At 47.0% G+C, this 20,446-nt stretch overlaps 1 protein-coding gene across 11 annotated transcripts in view; it reads left to right on the forward strand.

The window, feature by feature from the left end:
* mta3 (metastasis associated 1 family, member 3) overlaps positions 1–20,446 on the forward strand; it is a 459,196-nt gene that overhangs the window by 178,998 nt on the left and 259,752 nt on the right. For all 11 annotated transcript variants that reach the window (XM_038812863.1, XM_038812864.1, XM_038812860.1 and 8 more), the window contains exon 6: positions 3,714–3,813. In XM_038812863.1, the coding sequence (XP_038668791.1) occupies positions 3,714–3,813 (100 nt within the window). The remainder of the gene's footprint in view (positions 1–3,713; positions 3,814–20,446) is intronic.

A 20,446-nucleotide genomic window follows, 5' to 3' on the forward strand; every position in this document is an offset into this window, starting at 1 on the left:
CGAGTTCCAGGCACCCACTACCCTCTGTGTAAAAACAACTTGCCTCGTACATCTACTCTAAATCTTGCCCCATGCATCTTAAACCTATGTCCCCTAGTAATTGACCCCTCTACCCTGGGGAAAAGCCTCTGACTATCCACTCTGTCTATGCCCCTCATAATTTTGTAGACCTCTATCAGGCCGCCCCTCAACCTCCGTCGTTCCAGTGAGAACAAACCGAGTTTATTCAACCGCTCCTCATAGCTAATGCCCTCCATACCAGGCAGCATCCTGGTAAATCCCTTCTGCACCCTCTCTAAAGCCTCCACATCCTTCTGGTAGTGTGGCGACCAGAATTGAACACTATACTCCAAGTGTGGTCTAACTAAGATTCTATACAACTGCAACATGACTTGCCAATTCTTATACTCAATGCCCTGGCCAATGAAGGCAAGCATGCCATATGCCTTCTTGACTACCTTCTCCACCTGTGTTACCCCTTTCAGTGACCTGTGGACCTGTACACCTAGATCTCTCTGACTTTCAATACTCTTCAGGGTTCTACCATTCACTGTATATTCCCTACCTGCATTAGACTTTCCAAAATGCATTACCTCACATTTGTCCGGATTAAACTCCATCTGCCATCTCTCCGCCCAAGTCTCCAAACGATCTAAATCCTGCTGTATCCTCTGACAGTCAAATGCTACCATTTAATTTTCTTGAGATTACTAAACTTGACCTACCTTCCATCTTAAATATCTCTCATCTCGTAAATGACCTAAACATTCTACTTTATATAAAATATATAATGTAGAATACCTTTGAATCCATTGCTGCCTTCGGTTGTGTTTTTTCCAAACTAAGGTAAATATGATATTTAGCTTGGCATGAAAAAACACTTAGCTGCAAGGACCCTGCACCCCCAGTGAAGTTAAAGATAAGTATAACATTTCAGTAAAGTCAAGCCTGTCGTTATGGATCATGCAGGACAATAGTCCCACATCATTTTGGAAGGATTAAAAGATAAAATTTATTACAAGGTATGAATGGCGCAAGAAAAGAAGTAAATGCAGGAAATTGAGTCGAGCATTGAAAATATGTTAAAGATTCTTTCTACTTGTCGTCTTGATCTTAGCAGGACAGTTTTTTTTAGAGATTGCTGTATCAGGGTGCTACATTGGGGCCTGTTTTCTTTTGTGGTTCTTTCATTTTCCCACATGATCAGGAGTATATGTGAAATTTCAAAACAGTGAAATTGGTAGGCTAACCAGCATACCCCTTAATTCATTTCTTTGCCCAGCAGGATGCCCATCTAGAACATTGGGAAAGAATGGTACATTGGTAAAGGAACAATTAACAATGTGCTTCATTTTAGTGTAGCAGGGCATCTGATGACGTCTGCCATTAGTTAGACTTGTAATTGCATGTTTAGGTTTTTATTTTTCTTTGCATGACCAGTTGCTTAGTGTGCAAGCTGGTAATGTCAGTGAGGGAAAGAAGGCACCTGGGACCTGAGCGAACAGACCAACTGTGTGTCTCCCTAAACAATCAGATTATAAAATCGAGCAATTAGCAGCTCAAGTACTGAGAAGGAAGTGCAAATTAAAGTGAGTGAATTAATTGTCAAATCGGAACAGAAATACAACAAAAAAAGATAAAAAAAAGAAAAGTAAAACAAAAATGTTTTAATTTGAATTTTGACATTTAAAAAACCTTGAAGGAATGGAACTCCACATGTGGCATAGCTATAGTTCATTTCCAGTACCAGGGAGGTTGTTTGGCAAAGATTAACACCATTTATGCCATTAAAAGGATATTTGTACTTGAAGTGATGAGACTTAGCTTTCTGTAGTGAGGTTACTTTGTACATACAATGTGAAAATGAAATGAAAATCACTTATTGTCACAAGTAGGCTTCAAATGAAGTTACTGTGAAAAGCCCCTAGTCACCACATTCCAGCGCCTGTTCGGGGAGGCTGGTACAGGAATTGAACCCACGCTGCTGGCGTTGGTCTGCTTTACAAGCCAGCTATTTAGCCCACTATGCTAAACCAGCCCCAATGTATTTCACTGGTGAAGCAGGCATGTAAGATGCCTTTTTGGCAAAGCTAACGGTGGAGGGATTCAATTTTTACAGTGACATTCGGTTTTTGACCATGTATCTCTCCTCGCCTGAATTGCTATACCATTTGCAAATAAATAATGACAAATGCCTTTGCTTCACTGTTATTTTGTGGTGGCAAATTCTGGCCTATATCAAGTAAGAGTCCCTAGATATAGTTTCTGCGAAAACTGATGTATTGTGAAATTTAATCCTCAAAACAAAGGCAAAATCCCAGAATACCATGAAATAAGGAATTAATTTCACTTGTTAGCTATCTAAATGAGGTATTATGGGCACGATTCTCCGATGCCGCGCGGCATCGGAAAAGCCGTCGTGAACACGGCCAAGTTTCACGACGGCATCAGAGGCCACTCCTCACCCCCTATCCCCCGGGGGGGGCGGTGTTTTTCGAGAAACTCGGCCGCCGGGCCTTGACGCTTGCGTCAAAACGCGCGCCGAGAATGACACGACTGCGACGCCTAAGTGACGTCAGCCACGCGTGCGCAGGTTGGCCGGCTCCAACCCGCGCATGCGTGGTTGCCGTCTTCCCCTCTGCTGCCCCGCAAGATGTGGCGGCTTGATCTTGGGGGGCGACGGAGGGGAAAGAGTGCGTCACTTGGAGACGCCGGCCCGACGATCGGTGGGCACCGATCGCGGGCCAGTCCCCTCCCGAACACGGCCGTGGTGCTCGATCCTCTCTCTGCCTCCCACAGGCCCCAAACTTACCTTTCGCGCTATGTTCACTCCAGCAGCGACCAGGTGTGGTTGCCGCTGGCGTGAACGGGTCGGGAACGTCAGACCGCTCGGCCCATCCGGGCCGGAGAATCGCCGGTCGCCGTGAAAAACGGCGAGCGCCAATTCCGCGACACGCCATTTGGGGGGGGGGGGGGGGGAATCACGGGGGGTGCCAGGGCAGCGTATCGTGATTCGCCGGGCCCTCCCGCGATTCTTCCACCCGGCGTGGGGAGCCGAGAATCACGCCCTATGTGTTATGATAAGACTCATTTTATAAATTAAATTAATCTGATTCACCATGAGCAATTTGAAACTGCTAGGGATTTATGAAAACAGTCTATCCTGAATAATCAGTCAGCAAATATATAAATGGAATAAAGAAAGAGTATGATAACTGAATGAATCAAATAAGTTTGTGATGCATCTTATATTTTGAAGTACAGCAAAACGTTTTTAAAGAAAATAATAACTAATATCACCTCATTCACAGTTAAAAGTAAATTTATATGTTGAATTAATTTTCTACCTTTCGATGCCCAGTTCACACTTATCCTATCTCAAAAGCCAAATTTACTATTAAAATATAGAAAACTTTCAACCTGCACAAACCAATATAGTCATTGACGACATTTTCCCACTCCTTTTCAGTAACTGCAAGTTCTTGAAAATTATTTGGTGTGGAATACGTTGTTTGCATTTATGCAGCATAGCTCAAAAGCAAAGTAAAATCTAATTGCAAACAACAAAACTGCAGTGGATGCTGGAAATTTGAAGTAAAAGTAATAATCTCATGTCCGTTTGTCTACCAACAAGGATATGCATGAGCTCTCAAGAACGATGTACTAATAGAGAACCCCCTTTGACCATTTCCCTTCTCTTTTTCCTCTGCCAGTGCTGTGGGTACATTTGCTCGAGCTCTGGACTGTAGCAGTTCTGTCAGACAACCCAGTTTACACATGAGTGCAGCAGCTGCTTCAAGGGACATTACCCTGGTAAGTTCAACATAGTTTTACTAGAGACTTACCAAGATTGTCAGGTAACCATGAAGAAAAAAGATTATTGCATTGATGCTCTATACAAATGTTCGTATCATCACATTGCACCATGTATGCCCATATCCTTGACGCATAATGCTGCGCATGTGACCATGAGTAACAACCTGGAATGTTCCAGTGATGCTATAAACATTTTCAAGCAGTTTAATGATAAAACGAGTTCACAAATGTATCTCCACAGCATTTATCCAAATTAATCTAGAGCACGGCTATATTAATTTGGAGCAAGACCAATTGGTGTGAAATTGAGAGATATTTTTCACATGAAGTGGAAACATAGGACTATTTCCCTCATATTGATGTGAATGCTGGAATCAGTTAAAATATCAAGTTGGAAATTGAGTTTTGTCCCGGAAGAGTATCAAGGGATATGGTGAAAGGCTGGTAAAGGGAATTGAGGTACAGATCATCCACAATAGGTTTAAGGGATTGAATGGCCTACTCCTGTTCCTATGTTCATTTAGTTATCATGTTTAAACTGGATACTTGGTTAGCATCTGCACGTGAGTTCACAGCAGTGTCCGTGGTGATATTTCATTATAGTTTACTATCGGTGTTCGGCTTTGTTTGCACACGAAGAAACAGAGAACATTGTCAATAACCTATCTGTGCAAAACAAGACTAATCTGCAAAGATTAAGATGCACTAGTTTAGGATATTAGCACCATCTTGGTCTAGTTGTTGAGGTGTTGTAGTACAAACAACCTGGAACACATAGATTTGAGGGGAGTGGGATAAGAGAAGAAGTAGCCCACTGCTATAGTGGACATATTCTTGCACCCAGTCCACTTTTCTGTCTGGGGTTATGAGGTTTGATCGTTCTCCTGATGCATCTGTCCTTTTCCAAGCATTTGGGAATGTTTAACATTTTGATATTAATGTGGGATCCCCATTGACAAGGTCTTGGATTTATTTTTATATAGCCATCTCTCAGTTCCTCCTTATTTGGTGGAGCATTTGGCTTGACATGCTATTCCGCCGACAAAATGCATGGACATGCCTTGATAATTTTCAAGGCAGTTTTTAGACTTCTGTCCTTGGGTCTTTTCTGAAAGTGCTTGATTTGGTTTTGGGCCGTTTATTGTGGATGGGTGTCAAATTACACTGCATTAACTGTATCCAGACAGTTCTCTCCCCTGAGGCTAGTATGTTCCAATCCTCCATGAGTGTCGACAGGGAAGAGTGCTATTGTCCAGCTCCCTGATATGAAGAATGATGAAACAGCCCATACAGACAAATGGTATACGTTTGGACTTGAATGGAGTGAACACTGGGTTAAGAGAGTCCTATACTGTAGCTCTTTGTTCTTTGGGATAATTTGTTGCTCCTGCTAAGTAGTAGCATTTACAGCCTTGTACCCTCTCAGTGCAGGATTTTGTCTTTAGCTGCTCAAGCCACAGGGGCCCACCTCACTCACCCACCTAGTTTAAGTGGTTCTCAATTCCTGTCTCAGTGTTTCTTATAATTCCCTTTGCCCTGGCAAATTTTAGGTCTAACTCATTGCCTCTGTTTTTCGAAGATTACCTCCAGTTATTTATAAATGTCACCGTGTCAGTAATATATTGTATTGTTTCAGCTTTCACCTTTGGATCAATTTTTATCCTCCCAAAGATAGAAATTATACCAGAGTTGATCATTTTCGTTCCCTTTTAACTTTCCCACTTTAACTATGTGTAAGTGACTTTCCAGGAACCTATTTCTTTTCCCCATGTCTTTTGTTCCTACTTGGATTTTTCCTGTTTCCATCAGTATACCTTGCAATCTCTCTTTGATATGTTCAGTTCTAGGTAGCACACCATTCTGTAGATGTTGTTCATGTAGTGAACATAGAACCATTCTGTACATGTTGTTCATACAGTAGCCATGATGTGGAGATTCCGCCGTTGGACTGGAGTGAGCACAGTAAGAAGTCTTACAACACCAGGTTAAGGTCCAACAGGTTTGATTCAAACACGAGCTTTCGGAGCGCAGCTCCTTCCTCAGGTGAATGCACCTGAGGAAGGAGCTGCGCTCCGAAAGCTTGTGTTTGAATCAAACCTGTTGGACTTTAACCTGGTGTTGTAAGACTTCTTACTGTGTTCATACAGTGAACATAGCTATCCAATTTCCTTGGCAAAAACTACATTAGATTACAATCTTTCTACTTTGAAGCTGCTCCTTTGTTCAGGCTGACTGCACTTATTTCCTTGTCATCTTTTTCTTCTATGACACTTTTTTTTTGCATAGATGGACAGTTTCTGGTATTGTTTTGTCATTGTCATCTTTTGGGTAGCTTTACAGGCTCTCTACAAGCTACTGTTGCCAGCAAATCCATCTGAAATCTCTATTTCATTTCCCTCCACAATTGTTCATATTTCAAGGCAATCCTTATGATTGTATGGATCTTTAACTCTGATTTCTGATGATCTGCTAATGTGAGCTCAGTCAACAATCTGTTAATTTTTGATGTTCTCATCTACATATTGTCAAATGTTTGGCATAGGGCAATCACTTCCTGTTTGTAAATCTGACGTCATGTTATTATAATTTTTGGTAATTCATTTTCACTACTAGTTGCTACCATAAATTGCCATGTCAGCTGTAGTAGCCAGCACCTTTTTTTTAATGTATTTTATTACATGCGTGTATCAAAACAGGTTACAGCAAATAAACACCCTGGGAAACATACTTCCCAACAATCAACTATACAGTCTGTGCAGATTTTTCACCCTTTTCAACCCCCCCCCCCCCCCCCCCCCAACTCCCCCGTGAAGAACAGCCCCTCACACGGTCACAAACATCCCCTACCTTTCCTCAAACCCCTCTGAAGAGCCCCTTAACTCATACTTTATCTTCTCTAATTGCAGGAAGTCGTACAGGTCACCCAACCAAGCCAATACCCCCAGTGGCTATGCCGACCGCCACTCCAGCAAAATTCACCGCCGTGCAATCAGAGAGGCGAAGGCCAAGACATCGGCCTTCCTCCTCACCATGAGCTCCAGCTTCTCTGAAACCCCAAATATCGCCACCATAGGGTCTGGGTCCTCTACCTCCTCCACTATCCTGGCTAAGACCACGAACACTCCCGCCCATCATCTTCCCAATTTTTTGCAACCACAAAACATGTGCGTGTGATTCGCTGGCCCCCGCCCACACTTCTCACACTCATCTGCTACCCCCAGAAAGAACCCATTCATTCTCACCCGAGTCATATTCCCTGTGCACCACCTTAAACTGTATCAGGCTCATCCTTGCACAAAAGGAGGTCCTGTTTACCGTACGCAGTGCCTCACTCTATACACCCCAATTGATCTCTCCTCCCAAATCCACTTCCCATTTCTAATTGATGACCCACTCACCTCCCTACTTCCCAGCCACTTGTATATATCCCCAATTCTTCCCTCCCCTTCCACATCCGGAAGCAGCAGTTGCTCCAGCAGGGTGTAGCCCGGCAATCTAGGGAACCCCCTCCAGACCTTTCGTGCAAAGTCCCTATCCTGCAGATACCTGAAACTCCTTCTCCATCGGCAGCTCTACCCTCTCCCTTAGCTCCTCCAGACTGGTGGACCCTTCCTCTAAATACAAATCTCTCACCTTGACGAACCCCACTTTCCTCCAACCCCTGTAAACACTATCCATCGCCCCCCGACTCAAACCCATGATTCTCGCACAGCGGAGATAGCACCGACATCCCTTCGCACCGAAATGCCTACTCAACTGATTCCATATCTTTACCGTGCATCACTGGGCTCCCTGAATACCTACTCGGAGCCATTGACAATGCTGCCGTTACCATTGCCCTCAAACTAGACCCCTTACAAGATTCCTCCTCCATCCGAACCCACTCTACCCCTTCTCCTCCCCACCACTGCCGCATCTTGTCCACGTTCACCACCCAATAATAATGAAGCGAGTTCGGCAGCACCAACCTCCCTGCTGCCTCAGCCTCTGTAGCAGGGTCCTCCCCACCCTCAGCGCCTTCCTCGCCCATACAAAGTCAGAAATGATCATGTCCACTTTCCAAAAAAAGGCCTTTGGTATAAAGATTGGGAGGGCGTGAAAGATAAACAAGAACTTCGGCAGAATATTCATTTTCATCACTTGGATCCTCCCCACCAATATTAAGTAAGAAGTCTTACAACACCAGGTTAAAGTCCAACAGGTTTGTTTCAAACACGAGCTTTCGGAGCGCAGCTCCTTCTTCAGGTGATTGGAGAGGTATGATCCAGAAACGTTTATATAGACAAAGTCAGCGATGCCGGACAATGCTTGGAATGCGAGAATTTGCAGGTAATCAAATCATTACAGATCCAGAGAGAGGGATAATCACAGGTTAAAGAGGTGTGAATTGTCTCAAGCCAGAACAGTTGGTGGAATTTTGCAAGTCCAGGCCAGATGGTGGGGAGTGGATGAAATGCGACATGAATCCAAGATCCCGGTTGAGGCCGCACTCATGCGTGCGGAACTTAGCTATAAGTTTTTGCTCGGCAATTCTGCGTTGCCGCGTGTCCTGCCTTGAAGAACGTTTACCCGGAGATCAGAGGCTGAATGGCCTTGACTGCTGAAGTGTTCCCCGACTGGAAGGGAACATTCCTGCCTGGTGATTGTCGCACGATGCCCGTTCATTCGTTGTCGCAGTGTCAACTTCCTCTTGAACTATTATCTCTCCTTCCCAACTCTCTTACTTCCTTCCTCCCTCTTCCCCCCCCCCCCCCCCCCCAAAACCACTCTCTCTCTTCTCCCCCCCCCCGGTGCCAGGGCCCACATCAAATGAAATGAATTACAGAAAAGAACCAAAACTCTCCCTCCCTCTGCAAAGAAATAACTGAAACACAAACCCATTAACATCCCCAATCCTCCATTTTGGGCCACAAATTACTCTAATCCTTGCTCCCAACTCCCTCAGCAAACCGCCCCCCCCCCCCCCCCCCCCCCCCCCCCGCACCTCTCCACTCCCAAAAAAGAATACGACATCCCCAAACAGTCCCTTCCCAGCCATCATCAAAGTCCCGTTCAAACCCCCTCTGTTCACTCCACCGTCTCAAAGAAATGATCCCTGGAATGGTGCGAATGCACCACAACAAAATGCATACCACTCTTATACAGCGCTGACTTTGCCCTGTTGAGGGCCACATGTTTCTTTGCCAACTCTGCTGGTATATTTCAGTACTGTTGCTTTTCCACCGCACCCCTTGATTTTCTTTGGCCCAGTTCAGGACCCTCCTCCATCCGATAGCTATGAAAGCACACTATCGCCGCTTGTGTTGACTCATTCACCCGCGGCTTCATCTGGAATGACCAGTTGGCCCTGTCCAGCCCATGGGTGGGAACTCGATCCTCCTCCTCCTCCCTTCCACGCACCCCCCCCCCCCCCAAACAACTTTGCGAACATGGCAGCAAAGTACTCGGTCAGCTTCGGGCCCTCCACTCCCTCCGGGAACCCCTTGACCTAATCTCCAGGTCCTCGACCTAATCTCCAGGTCCTCAACCGTAGACCTGAGGCCCTTGTTCCTGTCCTCCACCATCAGCAGCTCAGCTTCCAATGAGACTATCTGGTCACTGTGTTGCAACAGCATCTCCTTCAGCACCTAACTATGCTCCCGCACTGTCTCCGAGGTCTTTCCCAATACCTCCTTCCATCGGGCACAACTTGTCCACCAATTTCTTGATAGTCTCCATCATCTAACTCCCTTGCCTCTCAAAATGTTTGCCAAATTGTCTTTCAAATTGGACCGCCATTACCTCCGCCAGCTTATCCAATGTAATATGTGCAGCCCCACCCGGCGAGCATGCCTCCGCCATCTTTGTTCCCACCGGACTTTGCACTTTTCCCAGCTCCTCTGAGGGCTACCGCTTGTAACCTTCTTTCCGGTATTCATTTTGCACGTCTTTGACATCTTTGTGTAAAAGGCTATCAAATGAGATGGGTCTATCCACAAATTACCCCCAGGAACTGGGATATATGGGCCAGAAACAAAGGACTCTGGTGGGAGCTACATTGAGTGCGACCTCCTTCTACATGCCACCACTGGAAGTCCAAATACATAAAAAGTTAACTGGTGGAACCAATTCTTGAAGTTCTTACATCAGCAGTTTCCACTCAGTATTATTATGAGCTGCCATAACCATAGCACCATAGAATCCCGACAATGCAGAAGGAGGCCATTCGGCCTATCAAGTCTGCATTGGCGCTCTGGAAGAGCACCCTACCTCGGTCCATGCCGCCACCCTATCCCAGTAACCCCACCTAACCTTTTGCATATTATGGGGCAATTTATCATGGCCAATCCACCTAATGTTGGAAACTCTGGTCATAGTATTTTCCCAATTTTTGACAGTCATGAATATACATATTCACTTGATGAATTTAAATTGTATTGAATACGTACCACACACGCATTTACCTGTACTCTTAACTTCAATTATGAAAATCATTTTTCAAAAGAAAACAAGTCCTTAATATCTGAATTTCGCATACCTGGAAATCAACTGATAAGACAACTTTGTAACCTCTGAAAGGTAATAATGGCTAGATTTTGGTGTAGCTGGGCATCTGCTCTCATCAGCTCAAAACACTGTAGCCATCACTGATGTTGAAATTGTTAGCTGATGATGATCCGGTGAGGAAAGCAGAGCATCTGGAACCTGAATGAAAGAACAAGAAACAGTGTAGTCATTCAACCAGTCAAATTATAGGATTGAGAAATAAAGCATACAAGGACAAAGAAAGAAGATTAAAATAGAGTGGGTGAATTCAATGTCAAATCAAGTATAAACTGAGGGAAAGAAAGCTCGTTATTATTGGAGAGAGTGTAAAAAGGGACAGAAAGGAAAAGTTCCAACTTAAAATTTGACATAAGAACAAGGAGCAGGAGTAGGCCATCTGGCCCTTCGAACCTGTTCTGCAATTCAATGATATCATGGGTGATCCTTTATGGACTCAGCTTCACTTTCCCGCCTGAACACCATAACCCTTTAGTCCTATATTCTTCAAAAAAACTATCTATCTTTATCTCGAAAACATTTAATGAAGGAGCCTTTACTGCTTCACTAGGCAGGGAATTCCATAGATTCGCAACCCTTTAGATAAAAAAAGTTCCTCGTAAACTCAATCCTAAATCTACTTCCCCTCATTTTGAGGCTATGCCCCCTAGTTCTGCTTTCACCCGCCAGTGGAAGCAACCTCCCCGCATCTATCCTGTCTACTCCCTTCATAATTTTATATGTTTCTATAAAATCCCCCCCCCCCCCCCCCGCATCCTTCTAAATTCCAACGAGTACAGTCCCAGTCTACTCAACCTCTCCCCGTAATCCAACCCCCTCAACTCTGGGATTAACCTAGTGAATCTCCTCTGCACACCCTCCAGCACCAGTACGTCCTTTCTCAGGTAAGGAGACCAAACTGAACACAGTACTCCAGGTGTGGTCTCACTAACACCTTATACAGTTGCAGCACAACCTCCCTCGTCTTAAACTCCATCCCTCTAGCAATGAAGGACAAAACTCCATTCACCTTCTTAATCACCTATTGCACCTGTAAACCAACTTTTTGCAACTCATGCACTAGCACATCCAGGTTCCTCGGCACAGCAGCATGTTTTAATATTTTAACATTTTAATAAAAATCCCTTTTGCTGTTATTCCTTCCAAAATGGATAACCTCACATTTGTCAACATTGTATTCCATCTGCCAGACCCTAGCCCATTCGCTTAACCTATCCAAATCCCTCTGCAGACTTCCAGTATCCTCTGCACTTTTTAATGTACCACTCATCTTCGTGTCACCTGCAAACTTGAACACATTGCACTTGGTCCCCAACTCCAAATCAACTATGTAAATTGTGAACAATTATGCGCCCAACACTGATCCCTGAGGGACACCACTAGATGCTGATTGCCAACCAGAGAAACACCCATCAATCCCCACTCTTTGCTTTCTATTAATTATCCAATCCTCTATCCATGCTACTACTTTATCCTTAATGCCATGCATCTTTATCTTATGCAGCAATCTTTTTGTGTGGCACCTTGTCAAAAGCTTTCTGGAAATCCAGATAGACGACATTCATTGGCTCCCCGTTGTCTACCGCACTGGTAATGTTCTCAAAAAATTCCACTAAATTAGTTAGGCACAACCTGCCCTTTATGAACCCATGTTGCGTCTGTCCAATGGGACATTTTCCATCCAGATGCCTCGCTGTTTCTTCCTTGATGATAGATTCCAGCATCTTTCCTACTACCGAAGTTAAGCTAACTGGCCTGACATCTCCATCAACAATTGATACCTGAAGAAATGAGAATCCATCCTTGTAATAGTTATTTTTTTTACTGCCAGAGGTGTTGGTTAGCAGTGATTAAAAACTATCATGTTGTTAAAAGGATACTTGAAACAAGAACTCAAGTTTTCGGTAGCAAGTTTAGTTTAAGGTTACCCTGCAAATGCAGCAACTACACAACATTCAATGCGGCACACATCAAAATACTATTTTCACAAACCTAACAGTGGTGCAACTTGGACAGTTACTTTTGGATACCTGTGATAGCCATGCATTATTTCCTGTTAGATGCTGCTGTACCATTTGCATATAAATAATGACGAGTACTATTAGCCTCATCGCTATTTTTACTTGCATAATCCCTAGTGCCAAACTATAGAGTAAACAGAAGCATTTACAGTATTTTGCACATTGATTCTGGAGTTTACAGTCAAACTGAAAATTCACACGATCTAGAACCTGACATTTTGTCCCGAATATGAGAAAGATTATACCTGGAATGAGTGAAGTGTTTTAACTGCCTTGTTATCAAAAGCAATTATGTACCTCTACTAGCTATGCAAAACAAGAAAACAACCATAGTTGTAACTTTGCTTTCATGTTTTCCAGCCCATGTTTCTCTATCAACCTATTAAAATGTTTGGGAGGACAATTATGGTTGGCTTCAGTCAACAAATTAATTAGTGAATTTTTCATTTATTTTTTATGTTTAACCTTTCTGTGGAAGGATGTTGGGATGTGGTGTTCTGAATCATTTGATGTGAAGTACAGACAGACTAATGAAAATAAGTAGCAACTGAAATTCTAAGAATAACAGTGGTGTACTTCACTGGGTCTATCAGCAGGCAGCGATTTGAAAAGGTTACTTTCAACAAACATCTGGGTGGATTGGTGGATCTCATACTATTTACTGAAAGAAGCCTTATCGGAATTGTATTGAGTAACGGCATATTGATCCAGCTGAATTAATTGTTGAAGTGTGGATCAACAGATGTTTCCTGCCAATTGATTAATATTTTAATAAGTACATTTATGTTAAGCCCCTTCTGGAACAAAAACGTTTTTTTTCATTCTGTCATTGAAAATAATTGTCAGTGAACTTCCGGTGGCGGCGATGACGTAGGAAGCCACACATTTGGGAGCTCCCGTTTTAAACTGACTTTTCGGCTCTTATTAGAGCCCAAAACGGAAATTTTTCGACGTCTCCCGGTGGGAGAAGGTGTGCTGATCGACTTTCCCCGCAGTCCATGACTCGAACTCGGAGTGGAAAGGGGGAAAAAACGGCAGCAGCTCCCCAGAAAAAACGGGGGAAGGAATCCAAGATGGCGGCCGGCGGAGCTCCAGAGGAGTGGAAGCAGTGGGCCCAGGAGCAACAAGCTGCTCTCCTGCGCTGCTTTACAGACTTCAAGGCTGAGGTACTGAGCTCTCTGCAGGAAACGAACAGAAGGCTGTCGGAGATTCAGACGACCCAGAGTGCTGCCATCAAGGAGTTGCAGACGCAGGCCACTGAACGAGAGGAGGAGGCCGTGGTCCTCGTGAGTAAGGTGGAGGGGCACGAGGCACTCCACAAGAAGTGGCAGGAACGCTTCGAGGAGCTTGATCACCGCATGAGGCGGAAAAAACCTGCGGATCTTGGGCCTTGCGGAGGGGCTGGAGGGGTCGGACCTGACAACCTACGTGGCTACAATGCTGAACTCGCTAGTGGGGGCCGGGTCTTTCCATCTGCCCTTGGAGTTGGAGGGAGCACACAGAGTACTGGCCAGGAGGCCTAAGGAGAATGAACTCCCGCGTGCGGTGCTGGTGAGGTTCCACCGGTTCAGTGATCGGGAGTGTGTGCTGCGCTGGGCCAAGAAGGTGAAGAGCAGCAATTGGGAGAATGGGGTAGTACGGATCTACCAGGATTGGAGTGCGGAGGTGGCTAAGCGGCGGTCTGGATTTAATCGGACGAAAGAGGTGCTTTACAGGAAAAAGATAAAGTTCGGAATGTTGCAGCCCGCGCGCCTGTGGGTAACTTATTCGGACCGGCATTATTATTTCGATTCCCCGGAGGAGGCGTGGGCCTTCGTGCGGACGGAGAAACTGGACTTGAACTAGGGGTTGGGGGTTGTGTGGTCGGTTGTAATGCTTTATTGCTGGTTTCTGCTGTTGCTGTGTCCTTTTTTTTGTTTTTTTGTACTTTTGTAATTTTGATATGGTTATTTATGGGGGTTTTGTTCTGTTATGTTTTTTTTGCTGTGGGGCATTGTTTGAGTTTTGTATCTGGCGGGGAGGGGTGGGGGGGTTTGTTGTATTCTATATCGGGTTGGGGGTATGGAGTGGGGCTGGTATTTGGGAGCTGCGTCAGAAGGGTGTGGTGGGGCAGTGCGAAAGCGCGGGCCTTCCTCTGGTTTGCGGGGCTGGGGGGCGGAGACGATGACGGGAGGAGGCGGGGCCTTAACTGGTTCTTCCCCGCGCTGGAGCGGTGCCTGGAGGAGGGATAGATTGGGGGATGATCCCACTTTGGGAGGGGTCGGGTTATTGGCGGGAGTTTCCGGGGTCAGCAGAAGTTAGCTGACCCACGGAAGTACAATGGAGGACGGTTCGCGGCTGGGAGGGTTCCTAGCCTGGGGGGGAAGGGAGGGGGGGAAAGGGGAATACCGGGTTGCTGCTGGTAGGGTCAAGAAGGAGCTGGTGGGGGCTGGGGGGGACAGAGGTGAGGTGTTGTCGCTGTGGGGACTGGGTCGGGCAGGGGGTGCTGGCCTGGGGCGGGCAATCGACGGGCTATGGCTAGTCGACGGGGGAGGGGGGCGGGACGCCCTCTGATCCGGTTGGTCACCTGGAATGCGAGAGGATTGAATGGGCCGGTGAAGCGGCCATGGGTACTTGCTCATCTGAAGGGGCTAAAGGCAGATGTGGCAATGCTTCAGGAGACCCACCTGAAGGTGGCGGACCAGGTCCGCCTGAGGAAGGGATGGGTGGGGCAGGTTTTCCACTCTGGGTTGGATGTGAAGAACCGGGGAGTGGCGATTCTGGTGGGGAAAAATGTGTTGTTTGAGGCATCGGAGGTGGTGGCGGATAAGGGGGGTAGGTATGTTATGGTTAGGGGCAGGTTACAAGGAGAGAAGGTGGTACTGGCTAGTGTGTATGCCCCAAATTGGGACGATGCGGGCTTTATGAGGCGTATGTTGGGACGGATCCCGGATTTGGAGGCGGGAGGTCTGATCATAGGGGGGGACTTTAATACGGTGTTGGATCCTTCACTGGATCGGTCGAGCTCTAGGACGGGTAGGAGGCCGGCGGCGGCCAAGGTACTGAGAGGGTTTATGGACCAGATGGGTGGGGTGGATCCATGGAGGTTTGTGAGGCCGAGGGCACGCGAGTACTCTTTCTTCTCCCACGTACATAGGGTCTACTCTCGGATAGACTTCTTCGTGGTGAGTAGGGGACTGATTCCGAGAGTGGAGGAGGCCGAGTATTCGGCCATTGCAATCTCCGACCACGCTCCGCATTGGATAGAGTTGGAGATGGGGGAGGTGCGGGACCAGCACCCGTTGTGGCGGTTGGATGTGGGGTTGCTGGCGGAGGAGGAGCTGTGTAGGAGGGTACGGGCAAGTATTGAGGGGTACCTCGAGGTGAATGATACGGGGGAGGTTCACGTGGGGATGGTCTGGGAAGCCCTGAAGGCAGTGATTCTTGGGGAGCTGATATCCATCCGGGCACACAGGGAGAGGAGTGAGAGGGATAGACTGGTGGGAAAGATGCTGGAGGTAGACAGGAGGTATGCAGAGGCACCAGAGGAGGGACTGTTGGGGGAGAGGCGCAGCCTGCAGGCTAAATTTGATTTGCTGACCACTAGAAAGGCGGAGGCACAGTGGAGGAAGGCACAAGGGGCAGTGTACGAACATGGTGAAAAGGCGAGTAGGATGCTGGCTCATCAGCTCCGCATGCGGCGAAGGAAATTGCTGGAGTGAGAGACAAGAGTGGGAATGTGGTGCGGAAGGGGGTAGAGGTGAATGAGGTCTTCAAGGACTTTTACGGGGAACTGTACCAGTCGGAGCCAACGGGGGAGAGGAGGGAAATGGAGAGGTTCCTCGACGGGCTTCCTTTCCCGAAGGTGCAGGAGGAGAAGGTGGAGGGGTTGGGTGCGCCGATTGAGCTGGAGGAGCTAGTTAAGGGGATCGGGCAGATGCAGTCAGGGAAGGCACTGGGGCCGGATGGGTTCCCGGTGGAATTTTATAAAAGGTTTGTGGACCTAGTGGGCCCCTTGCTGGTGCGGACACTCAATGAAGCGTGGGAAGGGGGGACTTTGCCCCCGACGATGTCGCGGGCGCTGATCTCGTTAATTTTAAAGAGGGACAAGGACCCCCTGCAGTGTGGTTCATACAGGCCCATCTCTCTCCTCAACGTGGATGCTAAGGTGCTGGCACAAATCCTGGCCATCAGGATAGAGGACTGTGTGCCAGGGGTTGTGCACGAGGACCAGACAGGTTTTGTGAAGGGAAGGCAGCTGAACACGAATGTGCGGAGATTGTTGAATGTCATCATGATGCCGGCGATTGAGGGGGAGGCAGAGATAGTGGTGGCGCTGGATGCGGAGAAGGCCTTCGATAGAGTGGAGTGGGAGTACCTATGGGAGGTGATGGGGAGGTTTGGATTTGGTGAAGGGTTCATTAGATGGGTACGGCTGCTATATGAGGCCCGGATGGCTTGCGTGGCCACGAATGGGAGGAGGTCGGAGTACTTCCGGGTTTACCGAAGGACCAGGCAGGGTTGCCCCCTGTCCCCCTTGTTGTTTGCACTGGCAATCGAGCCGCTGGCGATGGCGTTGAGGGATTCAGAGAGGTGGAGAGGCTTGGTCCGAGGTGGGGAGGAACATAGGGTGTCGTTGTATGCCGATGACCTGTTACTGTATGTGGCGGACCCGGTGGGAGGGATGCCGTGGGTGATGGAGCTGCTAGCTGAGTTTGGGACATTTTCAGGTTATAAATTAAATTTAGGCAAGAGTGAGGTGTTTGTGGTGCACCCTGGAGACCAGGAGGAAGGAATTGGTAGGCTCCCGCTTCGGCGGGCAGGGGAGAGCTTTAGGTATCTGGGGGTGCAGGTGGCCAGGGACTGGGCGACTCTTCACAAACATAATTTCATCAGACTTGTAGGTCAGATGGAAGAGGAGTTCAAGAGGTGGGACATGCTGCCATTGTCGTTGGTGGGGAGGGTACAGTCCGTCAAAATGACGGTGCTTCCGAGGTTCTTGTTCCTCTTTCAGTGCCTGCCCATCTTTATCCCCAGGGCCTTCTTTAGGAGAGTGACTAGCAGTATTTTGAGCTTTGTGTGGGAACATGGGACTCCGAGAGTGAAGAGGGTGTTCCTGGAGCGAGGGAGGGATAGAGGCGGGCTGGCGCTTCCCAACCTTCTGGGGTACTATTGGGCGGCCAATGTGTGAATGGTGCGTAAATGGGTGATGGAGGGGAGAGGGGCGGCGTGGAAAAGAATGGAGATGGTGTCATGTAGAGGTACGAGCCTGGGTGCCATGGTAACGGCGCCGTTGCCGCTCTCCCCTAAGAGGTTTACCACGAGCCTGGTGGTGGCGGCGACCCTAAGAATCTGGGGACAGTGGAGACGGCATCGGGGGGGAAACAGTGGGCTCGATGGAGGCTCCACTGAGTGGCAATCATCTGTTCATCCCGGGGAACAAAGATGGGGGATTTAGGGGGTGGCAAAGGGCGGGCATTAGTAAATTGAGGGACCTGTTTATTGGCGGGAGGTTTGCGGGCCTGGGGGAACTGGAAGATAAATTTGGGCTTCCCCAAGGGAACATGTTCAGATACTTGCAGGTAAAGGTGTTTGCTAGGCGACAGGTAGAGGGATTCCCTCTGCTGCCCTCGCTGGGGACGATGGACAGAGTGCTTTCGGGGGTGTGGGTCGGAGAGGGGACGGTGTCTGACATCTATAAGGTAATGTAGGAGGTGGAGGAGTCGTCAGTGGAGGAGCTGAAGGCTAAATGGGAGGAGGAACTCGGGGAGCAGATAGAGGACGGGACTTGGGTAGATGCCCTGGAGAGAGTCAACTCTTCCTCCTCATGTGCGAGGCTTAGTCTCATCCAATTTAAGGTGCTGCACCGGGCCCACATGTCCAGGACTAGGATGAGTAGGTTCTTTGGGGGTGAGGACAGGTGCACCAGATGTTCGGGGAGTCCAGCGAACCACGCCCATATGTTCTGGGCATGCCCAGCACTGGAAGAATTCTGGAAGGGGGTGGCAAGGACGGTGTCGAGGGTGGTTGGATCCAGGGTCAAACCAGGGTCAAACCAGGGTGGGGACGCGCGATTTTTGGAGTTGCGGTAGAGCTGGGAGTGCAGGAGGCGAAAGAGGCCGGTGTCCTGGCCTTTGCGTCCCTAATAGCCCGACGAAGGATCCTGCTACAGTGGAAGGATGCGAGGCCCCCAAGTGTGGAGACCTGGATCAGTGACATGGCGGGATTTATAAAATTGGAAAGGGTCAAATTTGCCCTGAGAGGATCAATACAAGGGTTCTATAAACGGTGGCAACCTTTTCTGGACTTCCTGGCTCAAAGATAGGTATCTTGGTCAATAACAGCAGCAACCCTGGGGGGGGGGGGGGGGGGGGCTGTTCCTTATTGTAGTTTCTATTCTGTAACTTTATATTGCGTTAATTTGTGTTGTTAAAATGCTGTGTTGTTCATGGAGGTGGGGCGAATGTTTATGATTGCTAATATTATTGTTATTTTTGGTATTTTACTATGGTGCGTTATTGTTGTATAAATTCAAAATTTTTCAACAAAAATTATTTCAAAAAAAAGAAAATAATTGTCAGTGACGTACCTATATCCTGCTGCTACAGCATGGCCGTTCAGTTAACTTGGATTGGATTGGATTGGATTTGTTTATTGTCACCTGTACCAAGGTACAGTGTCTGCGAGCAGCTCAACAGATCATTAAGTACATGAAAAGAAAAGGAAATAAAAGAAAATACATAATAGAGCAACAAAAGGCACACAATGTAACTAGAAAACACCGGCAACAGGTGAAGCATAGAGGGGTGTATTGTTAATGAGGTCAGTCTATAAGAGGGTTGTTTAGGAGTCTGGTAACAGTGGGGAAGAAGCTGTTTTTGAGTCTGAATGAAACACCAGCAATGAGATAGTCATATATTTTAAGTCAGGATGATGTGTGACTTGAGGGCACAGAGCACGTGTGGGGTACTTGCAGATGGGAGTGTTCCCATAGGTTTGTTACCCTTGCTCTTTGAGATGAAAGAAGCGGTGAGTTTGGAAGGTGCTGTGGAAAGAGTCTTGCACGCTCTTATTTACCCTTACTGCCAGTTCTTGACTTTAGGATTTTTATAAAGGACAAACCGACATGGACGCAGGGTTTTAGGCTCAACCACAAACATGTTTATTAACAAAAAAAAACACTCAAATGACAAGAACTTTAAACTAGAATAATGACGCCACAAAACATTCAAAACCACGATTTATTAACTAAAGCCCCCACTGAAAAATTACAGGCAAAACCCTATGTTTCTACCCAAACCTTAATCAGTTCAACTAAACTCCCCCTCAGAATTTCATTGGTACCCTTAGTCCAATAACCTTCAGACCTGGCTAATACTTACAACTCCCATACAGTTGGCCTTTCCAGTGCGAGCTGTTGGTCCATGAATCAAGTTGATCTTCCTGTCTCTTATTTCTGTCTGCAGTGCAAGACCCGAATGTTTTGACCTTTTTATTTCTAAACCTTATAGAAAATATCAATATATTTCCTGGAGACATTCTGTTTGGATGGTAGATGCTTCACATCTCTTCATCCTGGTTCCTGCCTTATTCCAAACAAACCCATTCATTATGATATTTTTTCCATGACTTGGGTGCGATGTCTCTGGCTCCCAAGTTGATATGTAAATGTTTAGGTCAATTTCCCCTTGGCTGTTATTGATCTGTTTTTGTATAATGGCTGCTGTCTGTGGGCATCTGCTCTGATAGTCTCCCAGTTTCTTTAATTGGATTAACAGGGAGTCAAGAGATGAGTTATTCCCCAGAAAATTCCCTCCATCCTGCTGTGGTTGCCACAATAATAATAATCACTTATTGTCACAAGTAGCCTTCAATGAAGTTACTGTGAAAAGCCCCTAGTCGCCACATCCCGGCACCTATTTGGGGAGGCTGGTACGGGAATTGAACCCGCGCTGCCGGTCTTGTTCTGCATTACAAGCCAGCTGTTTAGTCCACTGTGCCAAGTCAGCCGGCCGATCTGATTAAGCCTCTTCTCTATAGTAAGCCTCCAAGATGGGAGATGATCCCATTATGAAAACCAAATGCAT

Source organism: Scyliorhinus canicula, chromosome 1 (assembly GCF_902713615.1).
Source record: "Scyliorhinus canicula chromosome 1, sScyCan1.1, whole genome shotgun sequence".
NCBI lineage: Eukaryota > Metazoa > Chordata > Chondrichthyes > Carcharhiniformes > Scyliorhinidae > Scyliorhinus > Scyliorhinus canicula.